This window comes from Chanos chanos, chromosome 4 (genome assembly GCF_902362185.1).
Source record: "Chanos chanos chromosome 4, fChaCha1.1, whole genome shotgun sequence".
NCBI classification, from domain to species: Eukaryota; Metazoa; Chordata; class Actinopteri; order Gonorynchiformes; family Chanidae; genus Chanos; species Chanos chanos.
In genome coordinates, this window is record NC_044498.1 from 6605315 (window position 1) to 6623149 (window position 17835).

The 17835-nt window shown below is 44.6% G+C and overlaps 1 protein-coding gene across 1 annotated transcript; it reads left to right on the forward strand.

Annotated features, from left to right (window-relative positions):
* The first annotated feature begins 312 nt into the window (after nucleotides 1-312).
* Nucleotides 313-14786, forward strand: ivns1abpa (influenza virus NS1A binding protein a). Its single transcript, XM_030771572.1, has 15 exons — nucleotides 313-455; nucleotides 6545-6832; nucleotides 7091-7225; nucleotides 7732-7901; nucleotides 8064-8139; nucleotides 8364-8537; nucleotides 9002-9127; nucleotides 11261-11368; nucleotides 11907-12033; nucleotides 12433-12657; nucleotides 13021-13142; nucleotides 13254-13380; nucleotides 13545-13676; nucleotides 14011-14184; nucleotides 14420-14786. The coding sequence occupies exons 3-15, from the start codon at nucleotides 7115-7117 to the stop codon at nucleotides 14674-14676; spliced, it is 1929 nt and encodes a 642-aa protein (XP_030627432.1). The 5' UTR covers nucleotides 313-455; nucleotides 6545-6832; nucleotides 7091-7114; the 3' UTR covers nucleotides 14677-14786.
* Nucleotides 14787-17835: the final 3049 nt, after the last annotated feature.

A 17835-nucleotide genomic window follows, 5' to 3' on the forward strand; every position in this document is an offset into this window, starting at 1 on the left:
ACACATGAATTGCCGTTATCTACGGCACCATAGGCACAGTTATGCAACAGGTGAGAACACAACCATATTGATTTCTATGGATTTCAGAAGAATTATACAAGACAGAAATATTCGTCGTCCATTTATGGACAAAGTTTTTTTTAAAAATGTGTTTATCATGTGATTATCACAACCCCAAACATATACAACTGTTTTTCACCACCGCTGGGGTGTGCCCGTACTTTTCCGAAGGCGGTGCTCGAGCCACGACGTCACCGGCGGTGTGGCTTTTGTTGGAACGTGCCTCTGCCTTCCTGTCATTACACGCTTAGACCAGTTCAGTCTGAGACTCGCACCGAAAGGACTTGTCAGGACACAAAATCGTGCCATACCGCGTTGCTTTCGCAGTATCCACATCAAACATCTTTGAATTTACCTTAAATATGTCTACAATCGTCTGCTGTCAAACGAACCAGGTACGTATTCTACCAACACATACCAATGTTCATAAAACAGTTTTTCTTAACAATTGGCAGTGGTTTGGGGAGTAAATGACTGATAATACAAACGGTGTGTTTGTTATGTTTAAAGATAATGTCAGCACTCGGAGTTTGTTCAGTGCGATTACCCTTGAGTTTGTTTCAATGTTTCCAAGACACAATACTCAAACGTTAAATTGTCAGTAGCTTCTGCGCGAGACTGAGTTGGATCTGGTCATTAAAATATGCCTAAAATGTATCTAAAACAGTTGTTTGAGGTCATCACATGGAATAGTTACCGATGCAGTTGGGCAGTATTCTGAATAGTAGCCTATTTAAGATAGATCGGAAATTATACATTTTCTTCCCGCCTGTAGCGCTCTTAGCTGTGGGTGACATCCTATTAAAAGCGCGTGTATGGAACGTCCAGAGTAATTTGTTCATTGATAACCACGCAAAGAGCTGATTTTAGTTTAATGGAATGATTTATGTGACCTCGTAGAGTGGGCTCCTCATTGCCTTGTAAGACGGCGAACAGACCAACTACTCTTAATTGTCTTCTTAATTGTCGCATAAGTGCTTGTCATGTAACGGATTTTCTGAGCTGAGCAATAATGGTACATTTCGTGAATCGTCTAGCTGTAATATCGGTTTGGTCAAATTTTGTTAAGGCGCGTGAGGTTTTTTGGCCAAGGTTGAAGGAGAATGACGGGACTCGTATTGCATCAGGAGAAGTGCGAGAAAGAGTGTATCTCTGCATGTAACGCAGGAATGAGCTCTAGTTTCACCTTTAATGTTAATTTAAAGGTTCTAATAGGTAAAATTTGGAGTCCCACTGACCTAGTTTTTCTGTTGGGGCAAGAGCGGGCACTGGCTTGAGATGAGTGGTGTTGGTTGGGCCGAACATTATTACCGTGCGGGAAATCATTGCAGCAGTTGACTATACGATTTTAAAGGACAGGCTGATTGACCAATAGCACCCTTACAAATGTATATTGTAGCCTATCCGCGTCCGTTGAGGCTGTGAAGGGGAGGGTTTGTATGCAGTGAGGCTCAATGGATAGAGCACAGTTTACCATTCCCCCATCCCGACCATGGCATTGTGGTACACCCTTGCGGGTACTGACAAAATGCCATCTTTTGCATACAAAACATAGGAATACAATCTCCATATTTTGCTTAACAGCCATTGTACCTTCACTGTCAGTCCTTATTTGTGTTACACCCTCAAATTACTCATTGTATTATCACAATGCCACTGCATTTGTTCCGAGCGGGCGACGATATTAAAGATGTGTTTCAGCAGTGAAAAGATTTCAGACTCTTAAATCCATCCAAACGGAATGTCAGAATGTCGGCTTGGCACCTGTTGTGAGGTTTCACTTTTCCCAGATTTTGCCTGACGATGTGTAGCGTGTTACTCGTCCGTGCGTCACCGGTCCCATGCCATTGCATTTGACCTCGGGGACTGATCTGGCATATCCGCCGCTGGCATCGCTCGAGGCCAATGAGGCGGTAAAGTCTAGACCCAGAAGGATGTTCTTAATTAGGGATTTGGACGTTTGTCAGTTCACTGGGTACAACTATCCTTCCCTGATGTGACCATGGTGTCCTTGAGATGTTTTATAGTGTCATATCAATTTGGACCCCCCCTCCCCCCTTTTTTAATACGAATCTCAAACATTCTCAGACTGAAAAGAAAATTTGTTCTTAAAATCACAGAAAAAGTCAGCTAACTGCATATGTTGAAATGATACACAGAGACTTCCCCTACTGGAACTTTCAGTATGTCAGCATTCTCTTTGGTGTGAAGTCATATCCAAACAGGAAATGGCAACTTAGCAACTTCCTCAAAGACCTGTCACTTCCTTCATCTTCATCCTTGCAAAGTTCATATTTTTAGGTATACATATGCCCTAAACGGTTGTTTTGTATTAGTCTGGGTACTGGAGCAGTGAGAAGCTTTTCTGTTTTACATGTGGTACTTCCCATGCTTATACAGTAGAACTTGCTGGAAATCTGGCATTTCAACAGCACCTGGTCTGTCTGAAAGAAGAAAAACACATTTAGGTTGACTCATAAAAATGGCTGAAAGTGACAGGAAGCTGGAATAAAATGTTTGGTATTTCCATAGTGTTTTGGTCATTTGAGTCTCCATGGAAGTTCCCGCTCGCTGTTGTGAGAGGGGAAAGGTCAGGCTTTGGAGGTTGTAAGTGGTGTGGTCAAGATACTACTTTATCTTCAGTGGGGGTTTTTTTTATGCTGACAAAGACATTTGACATCTTAATATGCATTTTTCATTGACCAGCATGCCTTTGTCTGCTTCTCTCTCTCTCTCTCTCTCTCTCTCTCTCTCTCTCTCTCTCTCTCTTTCTCTCTCTTTCTCTCTCTCTCTCATGCACTGTGTCTCTCATGCTATGCAGTCTGCCAAGACCACAAGGTCTCGGAAATACTTTAGGTTGGCCAAACATTTGAACCGTCTCCTCTCTCATAAAAAATAAAATAAAAGTTTCTATTTATCAAGTTTTACTGACGGGTGAAGCAGTTGGCCATTTGACTAGAATATTTCCTAATTTGCATTCAGATAGTAGACCAGTCCCAGAGTTTATCTTGTTACAAGGAAACCAGAGCATGGTTAGGTTTGAATGATCGAGACTCGTATATTAAAAAATCTGCTCTACCCAAAGTTAGGGTGTTTCAGTAACTGTCCTTATGGTTAGTATCTGTCTTTGTTTCACTGAGAGGGACACTTTGGGATTATAATCCGTATCGGTGCAGTTCAAGTTAAATTCAAGAAGGGAGCTAAACTACACAGTTGCCTACACAGGGCAAAAAAGTGCAGTCTCAGGTCTTGAATCAATAGAATTGATGAGAATTTGGCAATAAATACACAGACTAAGATAAGACGGAGGTAAAACTTTGGCTGAGTTGACACGTTTTTTTAATCATCCGGCTAATTTTCTTTCTCTCAGACTCAGTTCTCTTAAGGATATGTTCAGAGTTATGGATTGTTTGTGTAATTATTTATTCATAGTCGCAGGTCTTGCGTATCTAATTGAAACAGTGGGGGCTATTTGTCGCTGTGTTAGGATACCGCAGTTGAATCATGTGAGTCGTAATGGTTTTTTGTTATGTCTAGGTCAGTGGGGTTCTCTGTCTGTTTCAAAGCAAGAGTCAATAATGAGGTATCCTACTGGTCTAGCTCCTAGTATTAATGTGGAGAGTGTGGTAGTGAGAGACAGACAGGGAGAAAGAGAAGGAAAGAAAGCGCAGACGCTGCCAGATGTTGTGTAACGTCTTTGAAACGGGGCTAACCAAGTTAGCACACGTCTGCACAGAGACTGCCTTCAATACTACAGTCTATGAAAGACCCAACCCTCAGCCTGTACAACGTTCCAGCGCCCACACATGTTTTTGCCACACCCCCAGAAACACACACACACACACGTACACACACTTATGCTGCAATACACATTCCAGATTTTTCGGCGGTTTTCCTCTCTTAACTTTTTGTATGCCGAACATATGGCTGGTTGTTCTGGTGTAGTGCACTTTGAGTTTTTTACCCAGCTCCTCCCTTGTCCTCCTCTCAGCTGTATTTGTACATTTTGTCCCAAGTACTCAATACTGTCTTTTAAATGTTGTGTAAGAATCACATGTGGTCAGAAGTACCTGGAAGGCATCACTCACTCCCTATAAAAAAGAACCGTTCGCTCTGATCTCATTGCTTCAGTTAAAGTGTAATGAAACCACATTTTCCGTCACTGCCGTATCACAGAGTCTTTATTCAAGTTTCATTAAAAAATTAAAAAGACACATTTGCAGCCTGGTGAGTGAGGGATGCTGGGATTTCAAGTATGTTTGGCAGGCATTCCTCTGTGTGTGTGTGTGTGTGTGTGTGTGTGTGTGTGTGTGTGTGTGTGTGTCTGGTATGAAGAAGTCCCACGTGGTGTACGTTAGCACAATTGTAATCACGCAGATATGGTTAAATGCTCAGGTGACATGGACATTGCTACTGGTGATGTTCCTGTCCAGTCAATGTTTCATTTGTTTGTTTATCTGACTTTTCCAGAGAATCAGCAGGGAACAAATGTTTCAGTATTTCTACAGCTTCTTCCACCTCCGCTATCTCAACATGTATCTCTGTCCCGCTCAAACGAGCCGAGTTCATCCGTTTACAGCAAGTGCTCGAAGCGAGACGTTTCAAAAAGAAAAAGCAACACAATACACAAAGTGTCTTTCATTTCGACGACCTTCATCACTATAATTGTTTCTTCCTCCCTCCCTCCCTCTGGCTTTTCTTGTAACTGTCTTAGCTTTCACCCTAAAGGACGTCATGCGTGGGGGGCACACAAAGGGTGGATTTGTTACTTTTTAGTGGAGCGTCCAAAAGGACAGAGAGTTTTATCTTCTGATCTGTTTAATCCATTAAAGGCCTGACCTTAAGTATCAATCACTGAAACCAATCCAGTTGGAGCAGTTGATCTGAGATTAAGGTCAATGTATTGATTCAGGCCGGTTTGGGCTCTCAGATCACCCCAGGATGGAAAAACTGAGCTGAGACCAGTCAGAAAAAAAAAAAAAATCCTCTTAAAACATTGTGGTGCGCACGTTTGTGAGGCTCACGTCCCTTCCCTCCCTGGAACGAAGTTGCAGAATCTTAGGTACCAGAGAGACTGAAATTTCTGACGCCCGCCAGTAAGTTACAGGCGCTTAACATCAGGAATCTAGAACCTCACAGCCTGTGGAGGAGCAGAACATGCTTGCTTTTTAACACTTCTCTTTCAAGTCTCTCTTGAAAAGCGAATTACCTAACACAAAGTACAATGTGCTCCTTCTCGAAACGCACTCTGCGACAAACAGATACCATTTGAAGTGTGTCCTTGATCAAGCTCTGTTAAACTCTGCGTAGCACTTTTTTTTCTCTTACCTATCAGTGTTTTTTGAATGACTGAATACAGTGAATTTTATATAGAACAGAAACAGAAGGAAGACTGAAGCAAAATCACGTTTGTTTGCATCATTTGTCAGTGTCTGCTGAGGCTGGAGAAAAAAAAAAAACAAACGTTTTTTTGGGACTCAGGGGTGTGATAGTGGAAAATCACCAGGATTTTGTACATGAAGCTGTTAAGAGCTCCCAGTGCTCATCCTTCAATCACATTCTGTCAAATTCAACTCCTCCGCACGGTGTTGACATCTGGAAGGTTCTGGATTCTTCCATCACGGCTCAGCCGTCGTTAAATGTGGGAACGAGATAAACCCTCTGGAATTTCACTGTGTTTTTTTTTTTTTATCGCTCACGGCCGCCCCCAACCTGTTCCAAAAAACACCTTCTTTTTGGGTGGGGTTTCTGTGGTGGGTGACCAGAACGGCTCGTGGAAGTTTTCGGAAGGGGGCAGGAGAGGATTGCTGGGGTGGGGGTGGGGGTGGAGCTGGGATAAGTGGGTGTGGTGGTAGCCTCCATGCAGGAACAGGGCGCGCTAAAAGAAGGCGTAGGATGCATCTTAATTTATGGGGTGTGTTCGTGAAATTGAAGAACGAGGGCTAGTTACAGGAGACTGTGTGTGTGTGTGTATGTGTGAGTGTGAGTGTGTGAGATGTGTCTGTGAGTGTGTGTCTGTGTGTGTGTGTGTGTGTGTGTGAGAGAGATGTGGAAAGGCTTTTGGCTGAGGGTTATAAGAAGCTGAGTTAGGGCTGGATTAGTCGGAGGATCAGAGGCACGTGGCAATAGGAGTGGAGGCTAAGATGGGCTAAAGGCTATAACAGGGAATTACCAGACCACACGGCAGGACTCCACCTCAGCAGTCAGCAACAGACAGCTGGGTCACTGCCTGTAAGACAGAGAGAGAGAGACAAGTCTGCTGCGTCAGTTTTAAAAATAAGCAGCGTGACACTCTCTTCTGCGTGCAGTGACTGTTTCCCTTCCCCGAGGTATTTCATATTTTATTGTATTGGGTGGTTTTAGGCACACGGCGTACGATTATGCAGTGGATAAACCACAGAGGTGCCACAGCGCGTAAAGTTTCCCGATGGCGACGTTTGCCGAATAGTTGAAAATAACCTTCTGTTATCTCTGTGACTTTCAGATTACAATGCACGATCAACACAGAAAACACTTGACTCTATAGCCAACGGTTATCCGGAGGACTTGATTACAGTCACCTTAAGCCTGAGAGTTTGTGTTGGTACGGCCGCCCCCTCCTGCCTTAGCCAGCCGGTTGCCTGGGCACTGACCTCTCACCACCCACTCTACAATAAAGGAAGACCTGGGCTCTCTGTCAAGTGTCCCCTGGTTTTACTTTGCTCTCCTTCTCTCGGCCTCCTGTTACCCAACAGCACATTGTCTCTCTACCACGCACATCATTCGTGATTAGGTAAGCCCATTACTAATGCATGGCACTTATTACTGTGTGCATTCAAACGGGGAAAATTTGCAGTGACAATAAATTTTTCAAGGTGGCCTTTAGTGTTGATTTTGTGTGTGATGGGGTGGGTTTCATTTATTTATGTGCGTATGTCAATACGAGGGAATCAGTGTCTGGATATATATATATATATATATATTTTTTTTTTTCAGAAACAGAAATCAAAATAATAAATTCTCTCTTTTCTTTCATCCTCTCTGTGGAAAGGTTTAATTTCCAAATTCTGCAAAAATGATTCCCAACGGATATCTGATCTTTGAGGATGAGAGTTTCCTTGACTCTACTGTTGCCAAAATGAACGCTCTTAGGAAGACTGGCCAATTCTGTGACGTCAGGCTTCAGGTAAGTCAGGCTTTCTCGTTCTCACTCTGTCCTCCGGGAAACAGGCTGACTCACTAGTGAAATGTGAGATAAGGATGAGATGATTAGTAAGCGTGCGTGGACGCATTTGAATGCGTATATGTTGCCGTGGACTCTAAATACAGTTGGTAGCTCAATACCTTGTAGAATTCTTCAGACAGGTAAAATGCTCCTCAGAGGAGAGTCACTCAGTCTCGTTTCCAAAGTCTCCATGATGAACAGATTGTATTTTGACCCATGTCAGACTTTGAGGAGGTTGCAGTCGGTCAGAACAGTGTCTATCTCGTTGTTTCACTGTGAGAAGATTAGTTTATCATTCTAGCCTGCATACAAATGAGGGTTCTGAGTGCTTGCATCATCTCTTGTACTTTGCACCTATGGCATGTTTCTAGATACCTGTAAATCACCCATTCAACATTATATAATGAACTACAGCCTCGGGGTCTTTTGAAGTAACCCTCTGACCTTTGCCCTTCTCACCTGCTCAGGTATGTGGTCACGAGTTGATGGCACATCGTGCGGTGCTAGCCTGCTGCAGCCCTTACTTGTTTGAGATCTTTAACAGCGACCTGGAGCCTCACGGCATCTCCCACGTGAAGTTTGAAGACCTGGACCCTGAGGCTGTGGAGATCCTGCTCAACTACGCCTACACTGCCCAGTAAGACACCTAACACAGAACCAATCACAGATCACTCAGTCAGCCTACCACTGACCACCATTTTTACCCAGAACCACCAAACACTTAGAGTTTCGTTGTCATAGTTATGAGTCTAATAAGGTTTGGTTGTGTGGTGATAATCAGGTAATTGTCTCTCCGCAGGCTAAAGGCAGACAAGGAGTTGGTTAAGGATGTGTACTCTGCAGCCAAACGGCTCAGGATGGACAGAGTGAAACAGGTAGGACTTAAGCACCTTCCAGTGGCCAGTAGTTAGCATTCCCCTTTAGCCTGTTAGTAGTGGTTTACTGTATAAAACCTCCTAAAGAAGATTTCTGAGATTTGGTTTTGTGCTGCATCTGAACATACTGATATATACTGCAGTGTTTGGTTGATACTGAGTTGCAGTTTAGGGCAGGACAATTGTTTCAATAATTTTGTTACTGTGAATGTACTTTTCTTCAGATCTGTGGAGACTACCTACTCTCCAAAATGGACTCCCAGAGTGCCATCTCTTACCGCAACTTTGCCAGTTCCATGGGAGACTCCCGTTTGCTTGGGAAGATCGACAGCTACATTCAGGAACACTTTCTGGAAACTTCTGAGCAAGAAGATTTTCTGAAACTGCCCCGTCTTAAGGTTAGCCCACCCATGACCTTTCCAGGGTCGGATTCCTTACCACAGGACGAGATTAGTCCAGAAAAAAACACACTGGTCACTGTCACGACGTAATCCGTAATGCATTTATGCAAGAGATGTATTTATAGACCATACTAGATGCTTTTTTTGGTATGTGTGTAGTAACCCATCCAGATTATAGGACTAGTCCCTTGAGCGGTGCAAACCTCTTCCGTAAATATTTTAATATTTATTGTCATGTGTCATCAGTCGGGATGACTATAAGAATCCGAGCTAGAATATTCTCCATAAAGCTCTCTGAGATTTATCACACCCCCATAAATATTCACCCCCCCTCCCCCTCCTCAAACCTTCACTGTTTAGTTGTATTTCAGATCCATAGGTAATCCAGTGAGTAATTCAATCTAGAAGCATTGGCTCATTTTCTTTTCTTTGTGTGTGTGTGTGTGTGGTTGGGTCTGCAGCTGGAGGTGATGTTAGAGGATAATCTGACATTGCCTAGCAATGGGAAGCTCTACTCCAAGGTTATGGCCTGGGTGCAGCGGAACATGTGGGAGAACGGCGAGCCCCTGGACAGGCTGATGGAGGAGGTAAATATCAGGCTCTGGTGTTGGCCTTCACCTTCATCTTTTCTCCTGTCACACCTCCCTCTGTCGTTGTTCTCCTCCCACACTCCCTCATCAGATTTAACAGGTCTTTTTCGCGCCACCTTTGCCAAGGCTGGGCGGTTTGTTCTACCCTTTTCTTTTTTTTTTTTTTCCTCCTCCCCTTTTTTTATTTGTTTGTTCGTTTGTTTGTTTGTTTGTTTGTCCCCCCCCCCTTTTTTCCCCCCAATCCCCCAGAATTGCAGGCCCTATAAATTTTGCTGTAGGTTCAGTACGGAGTCGTAACACACTCACACACACTGCAAACCCACGAGGTTTGTCCAGGTGAGCAATTTAAAATAACAACAACAACAACAAAAAATGGTCTGCTCTGTCCATACGTTCTCCTTGCTCTTAGCTGAACCACACGGTTCCTCTTTCCAGCTAGAGTGGAGAATGGCGTAGCTTGGCCTTTTCCTGTCTCACTCACATCTCTCTCTTTCTCTGAGCAGGAGTATGTGTGTGTGTGTGTGTAAATGTGTATGTGTGTATGGGAGCACGCGTCATTGGCCATAAACACTAACAGCTCTTCCTCCCCGTTGATTTATCTTTCCTTAGGTTTATTAGAGCAAACAGCAGCAAGACTCACAAGACTGAAGAAACCAAGACTGGGGGCACACCAGGGTAATGAGTCAGAGAGAAAGAGAAAAGCAATAAGAGAGGGCGAGCCACAGCCAAATGATTGCTGAGCTCCCATCTGTTAACACACACACACACACACACACACGTACACACACACACGTACACACACACGTGTACGCACACACACACACACTCACACACACTCACACACACTAAACGATGTCGCTCTGGATTTTAATATGCAAATCCAAAAACAAAAGCTATAAAACTATCAGGGCCGAGTCAAATTTACGCCATGAAAACAAAACCCACCTGACACCAGAAGGGCTCATACCTCTGATGTGTCTTTAAATTCAGATTTACCCATAAACTCACTCAGGGAGAGTCCCTGTCTGCTCTTGAGCAGTTTTCATCACATTACTCTGAAAGATCACAGGAGAGTGTGACATGATCCTCTCTCACATGTGGACACACACAGCTTACAATCACCAACCACCGTAAGAATATGGTCCAGTAGGTTTTTTTTTTTTTTTTTTTTTAGAACGAACAGAGGAATATCAGTTTACCTCACAGGATGCATCTGGGCCAGTGCAAGTCCTTCAGAGGACACGGAGAATGAATTGGGCAAAAAATATTTTCATTCTGAACTGACCAAATTAAAAAAAAAACAAAACAAAACAAAACAAAAAAAACCTCAACAGCTTCACACGCAGCTGTTTGTTTTGGAAAATTAGACATCAAACCTCTAATCCTCAACAAAATGAAGCCTGCTCTTTTTTTGTTTGTCTGTTTGTTTGTTTGTTTGTTTTTCATATTTTTTTTTTCCTTTGTTTTTTTGTCTGTTTGTTTCTGTATGTAAATGATTACTAGCTGATTTGTTTGAGTTGGAAAACATTCCCCAGCATTTAAACAAGGAAGAGCCAGCAAGATCTTCGCTCAAATACTCCATGGATCGACAGAGCTAACCAATGTGTGTTCAAGTCTTGTTGAGTTCTGATGTTGAACCTGACTAATTTCCTCAGCCCAGAAGATGACCACCCTGACCAGAAGCAGAACGTTCATGAAGGGGAGAGCGGGGGCTAGGGCTGCGTCTTGCCCTTTTTTTTTTCTTTTTTTTTTTTTCCTCCTCCAAAGCCTAACGAAGGTTTCCCAAAGATGCAGATGCGCTGAGCAGATTTGTGACGTACTGTTTGCAGTGCCCGGAATGTCCTCCCGGACGGCGACGGAGAGAATTCCAAGATTCCAAGCACTTGTATGCAGGGGGGGGGGAAACAATGACCCTGTTCTCCCGTTGGGCTTGCTCAGAAGCTATGCTGTTCTCATGTTGCTTACCTTCAGCACGGAGTGGATCGGCAGCATCGGCAGAAACCCTCTCTTCCCCCTCCCCCCTCCCCCCTTCCCCTTCACCCCCCCCCCCCCCCCCATACCCGCGTTGCCGGGTATGCTGTTGCCATGGAGACAGCCACATGGGTTCTTGTGTCGCTGTGTGTCTTGCAGGTTCAAACGCTGTACTACTCGGCTGATCACAAGCTTCTGGATGGGAGCCTGATTGAAGGCCAGGCTGAGGTCTTTGGTGTTGAGGATGACCACATCCAGTTTGTGCAGGTACTTGGCCAGCGCTGCGGCCAAAGTCCCTTTTTTTTTTTTTTTTTTTTAAACGCCCAGACAGACTTGCTTATCTGACTGGGGGGGGAAATTTGTGTCTATGGCCTGAAGATAATAATAGCCTAGCTGTGCTAGACTGAAAGGGCCTCACAGTAGAAAATTCCATAAGATATTGGCTTTTTTTTTTTTTTTGGGATTGAGTAGGATCTTCGGGTAGGCGCTTGTCCCTGCAGTGGTGTGTGTGTGTGTGTGTGTGTGTGTGTGTGTGTGTGTGGGCGGGTGGTTGTAGTATGTTAGGTTCTAATGGGTCGAAAGGAGTTCAGTATTCATTTTGTCCACGTGTAGGCCCTCTGTCAACTTAGACTCAGTATTAGTTTATTTAAGGCTTTGCGCTAGACTAGGTGAATTGCAGACGTAGATGCGGCCTAGCTCCATGGCTGGGTGTGTGTGAGGGTGTGTGCGTGCGTGTGTGTGTGTGTGGGTGCATGCGCGCGCGTTGGTCATGAGCTGCGTGTCTAGCTGCGTTCTGCCTTTGCAGAAGAGGGCCCCGCGTGAGAACGTTCACAGACAGCTGAGCACCAGCTCCTCTGGCAGCCTGTCCCCCGGATCAGTCAAACAGACTGGCAAACACGAATGGAAGTACATCGCCTCCGAGAAGACCAGCAGTAAGTCCATACAATAAGCAACATGGATTCACTGGATTGAGCATCTGAGTTGAAGTTGTATGGCGGTAGAGGTCAATCACTTTGTGATGTTCCCTGTCCACACTAAGGCGGGGCGGGGGGAGGAGGGGGGGGGGTGGGCTTTTCTGTGGCAAATTTGGGAATTTCTTGATACAGCTTTCTCCTGCTTAGGCTTTGACCTACTTATTTTTTCTTCTCCTCTTCCCTATCTTTGTACATCCTCCCCCTTTTATTTTCATTAAATATGAATCATCTGCACATCTACTGCCCCTCCCCCACACCATCACACTCACCGCTGCTTCTCTCTCTCTTTCTCGCTCTCGCTCTCGCTCTCTCTCTCTCTCTCTCTCTCTCTCTCGCTCTCTCTTTTTCTCCCTGCAGACAATACCTACCTGTGTCTCGCTGTGTTGAACGGCGTGCTGTGTGTAATCTCCCTGCATGGGCGGAGCAGCCCCCAGACCTCTCCCTCGGCCACGCCCTGCCTGCTGAAGAGCATGAGTTTCGAGGGTCCGCTGGAAGAAAGCCAGGACAGGCTGCTGGCACCCATGCATTACGCTCGCAGCGGACTGGGAATGGCCGCCCTCAACGGCCGTCTCATCGCGGCCGGTCAGTCTCCGTGCCAACCTCGAATAGTTCTCAGACGTTCTATAGATGACCCATATGGTCTCCATGCCAACCTCAGCCAGTTCTCAGCCGTTCTACAAGGCCTAAAGAATGAGGATTTTCGAGCCGACTAGGCTTGCGCGACGTTAGTCATTTGAGGACGATAACATGCTGGTTTTTACATGACAGTTCAGATCAGCAGTAACTGAGAAAACAATAATTGTAGACAAAATTATATACAATATGGTACAATATAGATAAAATGTAAACCTTTGTTATCTAAAGGTTTTGTTTAGTCAGTGGTTTGTGGAGTATTTTTTTTTTTTTTTTTTTAGTTTATTCAACATAACTGTTTTGGTTTGTAAGGGGGCTATAATCGGGAGGAGTGCCTGAGGACTGTGGAATGTTATGATCCGAAGACAGACAGCTGGACTTTCATTGCTCCAATGAGGACGCCAAGGGCTCGCTTCCAGATGGCTGTGCTTATGGTGCGTCTTTAAGATGTATCTAGACGCTCTCTATCACACTAAAGTGATGCTGACAATCAGCTGTCCACACACCAGCTCTCTGAATGAACCGTTTCTTTGTCATCCAATCAGGGACAACTGTACGTGATGGGCGGATCCAACGGCCATTCAGACGAGCTGAGTTGTGGAGAGACCTACAACCCGAACGCTGATGAATGGACTCAAGTGCCGGAGCTTCGGACCAATCGTTGCAATGCAGGTATGGAAGTGGGTGGGGCAGAGTAGTTGATTTGGAGCTATAAAAATGTGACGTGAAACCCTTATATGTCATTTAGATTAGATTGTTTATTAGCCACACAACCAAGGCCGGTGGAACTTGTTTTCGGTACAGTATAAAAAAATGGATCCTGTTTCATCCCCCAGGTGTTTGCTCCTTGAAGAACCAGCTGTATGTTGTTGGTGGCTCAGACCCCTGTGGGCAGAAAGGTCTGAAGAACTGCGATGCTTTTGACCCCGTGACCAAAACCTGGACCAGCTGTGACCCTCTCAACATCAGTACGTACCAAGTTCAGTTCTCACGCTCCACACTCAGCCTGACGAGAACAATATCAGACCACCTCAGTCATCACGCTTTATATTTCACAGATATTGCTACTCCAAGCCAATCAGACAAGCACGACTTTATTAATCCCCCTTAATTACTGAGAAGAGAGCCCTCAAATCATAATGGTGCGGATATGATACAGCAGCCTCTCCATGGAGATGTGCATTTCAGCAAAAAAAAAAAAAAAAGAAGAGCTGATACTTCAGGCAGTACTAAGAACCATATATATTACTGTGTGTGTGTGTGTGTGTGTGTGTGTGTGTGTGTGTGTGTGTGTGTGTTTAGGGAGGCACCAGGCAGCCGTGTGTGAGTTGGATGGCTTCATGTACGTGATTGGAGGAGCAGAGTCGTGGAACTGTCTGAACAGTGTGGAACGCTACAACCCCGATAACAACACCTGGTCTCTCATTGCCCCCATGAATGTGGCTCGTAGGGGGGCAGGCGTGGCCGTCTACGCAGGTGAGTCCACAACGGAGAGGATGATGCGATATCCGAGACAGTTTGACAAAACCACAGACTGGGGGCTCCTACATGTTTATGGAGCCGTTATAAGTTTAAAGTTGTGTGACTGAATGTCTAGGTCATCGTTTTGTGTCTATGGCGGTTTTGTCGAGATGGCCACTCTGTGGTTGGGGTAAAAAGAGTCGATAACATTGTTGATAACTTTCTCTCCTTCCATTATTCCTTCGTTCAGGTAAGCTTTTCGTGGTGGGTGGTTTTGATGGATCTCACGCCCTGCGTTGCGTGGAGGTGTACGACCCAGCTCGGAACGAGTGGAGGATGCTGGGTAGCATGACCTCGGCACGCAGCAACGCGGGCGTGGCGGTGCTGGACGACGTCATCTACGCAGTCGGCGGCTTCGACGGCAACGACTTCCTTAACTCGGTGGAGGTCTACAACCCAGAGACGGACGAGTGGACCCCCTGTTCCGAGTCTTTCTCCGACGCCTGAGAGCCTAGTCGGGGGAGAAAGAGGAGGATGAGGAGGGGGGGGGGCGCATCTCTCAAACTAACAGGCTTAGTGACGTAATCGTGCTTCGTGATGTCGTGTACGTGAGCCGGGGGGGGGGGGGGGGGGGGGGGGGTTGATGGGGTTTGGAGAATGGGCTTGTTGGGGGGGGGTGGAGTTTTGGGCGGGAGGTGTCATTGGGAGTCTTCAGTGAAGACCAGTTTCATTATTGTTGGGTAAGGGGGTGGGTGGGTAGGTACGTTCAGTGTGTGGGTGGGGTTGCCCAAAGCAACATTGAGCCTTTGCATATTGCATACAATATTTCTTGTGCTGTACATATTGTTTTGTGTTTTTTCTCTCTTAATCTCTTTTTTTTTTTTTTTGTTCGTTTGTTTTACTGAGAATGCCAACATTTGATACACATTTATCTTTTTTTTTTTTGTATTTTGTGCTGAGGGGTTTGCGTTTTATTTTTTTGGAAGGGTGGGAGGTGGAAATTCTGGAACTTTTTGTGGAGAAGGTTGTCAGAGAGAACCAGAGAAAAGGAAATGGCTGGTCATCTCATGTCAGTTTGAGTTTAAAAAAAAAAAAAAAAAAAAAGCAACAGAAAAAAACAGGATAGCTGGTTGAATTGGTAAAGTGATTCTGGCTGTTTTTTTTTTCCTTTGTTGTTTTTCTTTAGATTGAGTCATTTTTAGCTCACATAGTCAAAGCTCTGCGGTTGTTAAAGCCTTATTTGACTACAGATAATAAGTCACATAGCTTTTCCATTTGTGTTATTTACCATTACACAACATTGCTTTTAACAATCTTTAACAATGGCCTTTTTTATATTTTTGATACACTGCTAATTAACCAATAGATGAGCTAGCATACGCACATGACCCACGAGTGACGAACTTAAAACCAGTGCCAGTTTAGTTACAAATGTACACACATGCATACACGCAATGCTATGTTGTTCCTGCTAACTAGAGCTTTTCTTACTGCGGTTTGACTGACTGTCCTGACTGAGATAATGTTTTTGGGTTTTTTTTTCTTTTCCTTTTCCTTCTGAGTATCTATTTTCTTTCCTGTGTTGAACATTTGGAACATGCAAAGAAGTTAAAAAAAAAATTAGCTTTTTTTTTTGTTTGTTTCCTCATAAGAGTGAATATAAACATGTATGACATTTTGTTATGAGCTGATTTTTCTTAACTAGTAAACTATTTCAACCTGTGAGATTCACTCTCCTATGGTTTTTGTGTGTGTGTGTGTGTGTGTGTGTCTTCCAGTGAATAGAGACATGAAATGTCTCAAACACTCACACAATCTCAGAGTCTCGTGCGTCAGAAGCTTGTACGTTTGTTCTGTACCGTGGCTTTTACAGTGAATTTGGCTGCTTTACTGAGCTGGATGGCATTAGATCCCAGCAGGGAGATGTAAGACACCGAATGCAGTAACCTGACGAATGTTTTAACAGGGCTCTCACTCAAGAGTCTAATTCTGGTAGGATTACACTAATCTAGCCTGGGTAGGGTGAGGTGGGATGGCACCTTTTCACAGTGAGGATCACATGACATCTCTCTTTCTGGATAAAAAAGTACTGGCTGTTAGTTTAATTGCATTACTGAATGGCAGGAATAGCCAGTCATCTAAAATATTGAGTGAGAAGCAAATATTTACTAGTGGTGCTTAACAGGTTTGTTCTCTGTGCCAGAACTAGGCTGAATATGCGTTTACTGTATACTTCCCTATTCTTCATGTCCCAATACTTTTCACTTCTCAATTTCCTCGTGTCCTTGGTCTCTTGGCCACTAATCTTATTTGAGTGGATGAGGAAACAACGATAAATTCGACAAGGCAGTCATGTGACCTTTTTTCTGACATCAAAACAGTTGGTCCATTCAGAATTTCACCAACAGTAATAGAAAAGAAGTTAAATTGATTGAGCCAAATAAATGTTCTGGAACGGTGCCCATGATTCAAGTACTTCAAGCAGGTCCTCTCTGTCCTCTCCAACTCCCCAGCTGTTTCTCTCAGTCAGCGTTGGAGCGAGGGAGTTCACATTTGCATGAGATTTGCATGTTGCTGAGGAACAGACATGTGCTTGGTTTGAGTGGTGCTTGTCAAACCCTTTTGCAAATCCCTTCCAAATCCTTTCCTGCCCACGTTCCCTCCATTCACAAACGCCCGACTCTTTTAAATCCGTGACGACACATGTGTTAATCACGCAGGCGGGAGAAAGTCGGCCACAGAGTCGAACTCCGAGGTCAAGAGGCAGGGATTACGTCCTAATATCGGCTGCTCAATCTCTCACTGAGCTCCGACCAATGGGCAGAGTGACGTCCTGTGATGACTTCAGACAGTGACCTTGTAGAATGCTGGAGCTACAGTTGAGCTTTCAGCGGAAGTTCACAAGTATGTGGATCTGTATGAAGACGTGTACGTCCCACACCAAATTAGCGATAAAAGATTAAGTTGATCCCCAATTCAAGGCCAAACTGACCATTTTAAGACCACCGCAAACCAGAGAAACAGGGCAACAGTCCTTTCATGAGGTGACAGCGTGAGGCTCAAATCACTGCTCTGGGTTCAGGTTTTAACTTCACCAGAGTACATTTACATGAGGAAACCTAATCATTCATAGCGTCTGACAAACTTCTGCGGTATGACTCCCTATTAAGCTCTCACTCTGCAGTCCTGTAAACATACTGACACTTTACACTAACTCTAATACAGCCAATAAAACCATTACTGACTGTCTGTCCACAACTACACCTATTCAGTCTGTAACCAACAACACGACACGACACTGATGTCTCTTTTCTCCAAGGTTCCAATATGCAACTTCAGTATAAAAAAAAAATGAAAAACTGTTTGAACATTTCACCGCCTTAAAGCGCGTAAAGAGAGGCATTGACGAGCCAAGTGACATCATTCTTTACGTTAAAAGCCCTGAGGGGGAACTCTTATTGCTAGTCTGCTTCCTTCCAAACCCATCTCAATACAGCTGGACATCGATTGTCTTTGAAATGTCGCACTGGCCTTCTCTCTTCGTCCGGGAGACATGGTCTGCTGCATCTTAAACAGTTTCGAACGGCAGGGATTAATCTGGGCACGCGCTATCGTCACCTCCGCGATAATCCATTCAGGCGATGACGTTACGCCGCTGCGTCAGAC

Excerpts from the sequence above, each read along its gene's own strand:
- ivns1abpa (XM_030771572.1), top strand. The coding sequence starts at position 7,115 with ATGATTCCCAACGGATATCTGATCTTTGAGGATGAGAGTTTCCTTGAC. Across the intron at positions 12,034-12,432 it reads CGCCTCCGAGAAGACCAGCA|ACAATACCTACCTGTGTCTC; the intron begins GTAAGTCCATAC and ends TTCTCCCTGCAG. Across the intron at positions 12,658-13,020 it reads CGGCCGTCTCATCGCGGCCG|GGGGCTATAATCGGGAGGAG; the intron begins GTCAGTCTCCGT and ends TTGGTTTGTAAG.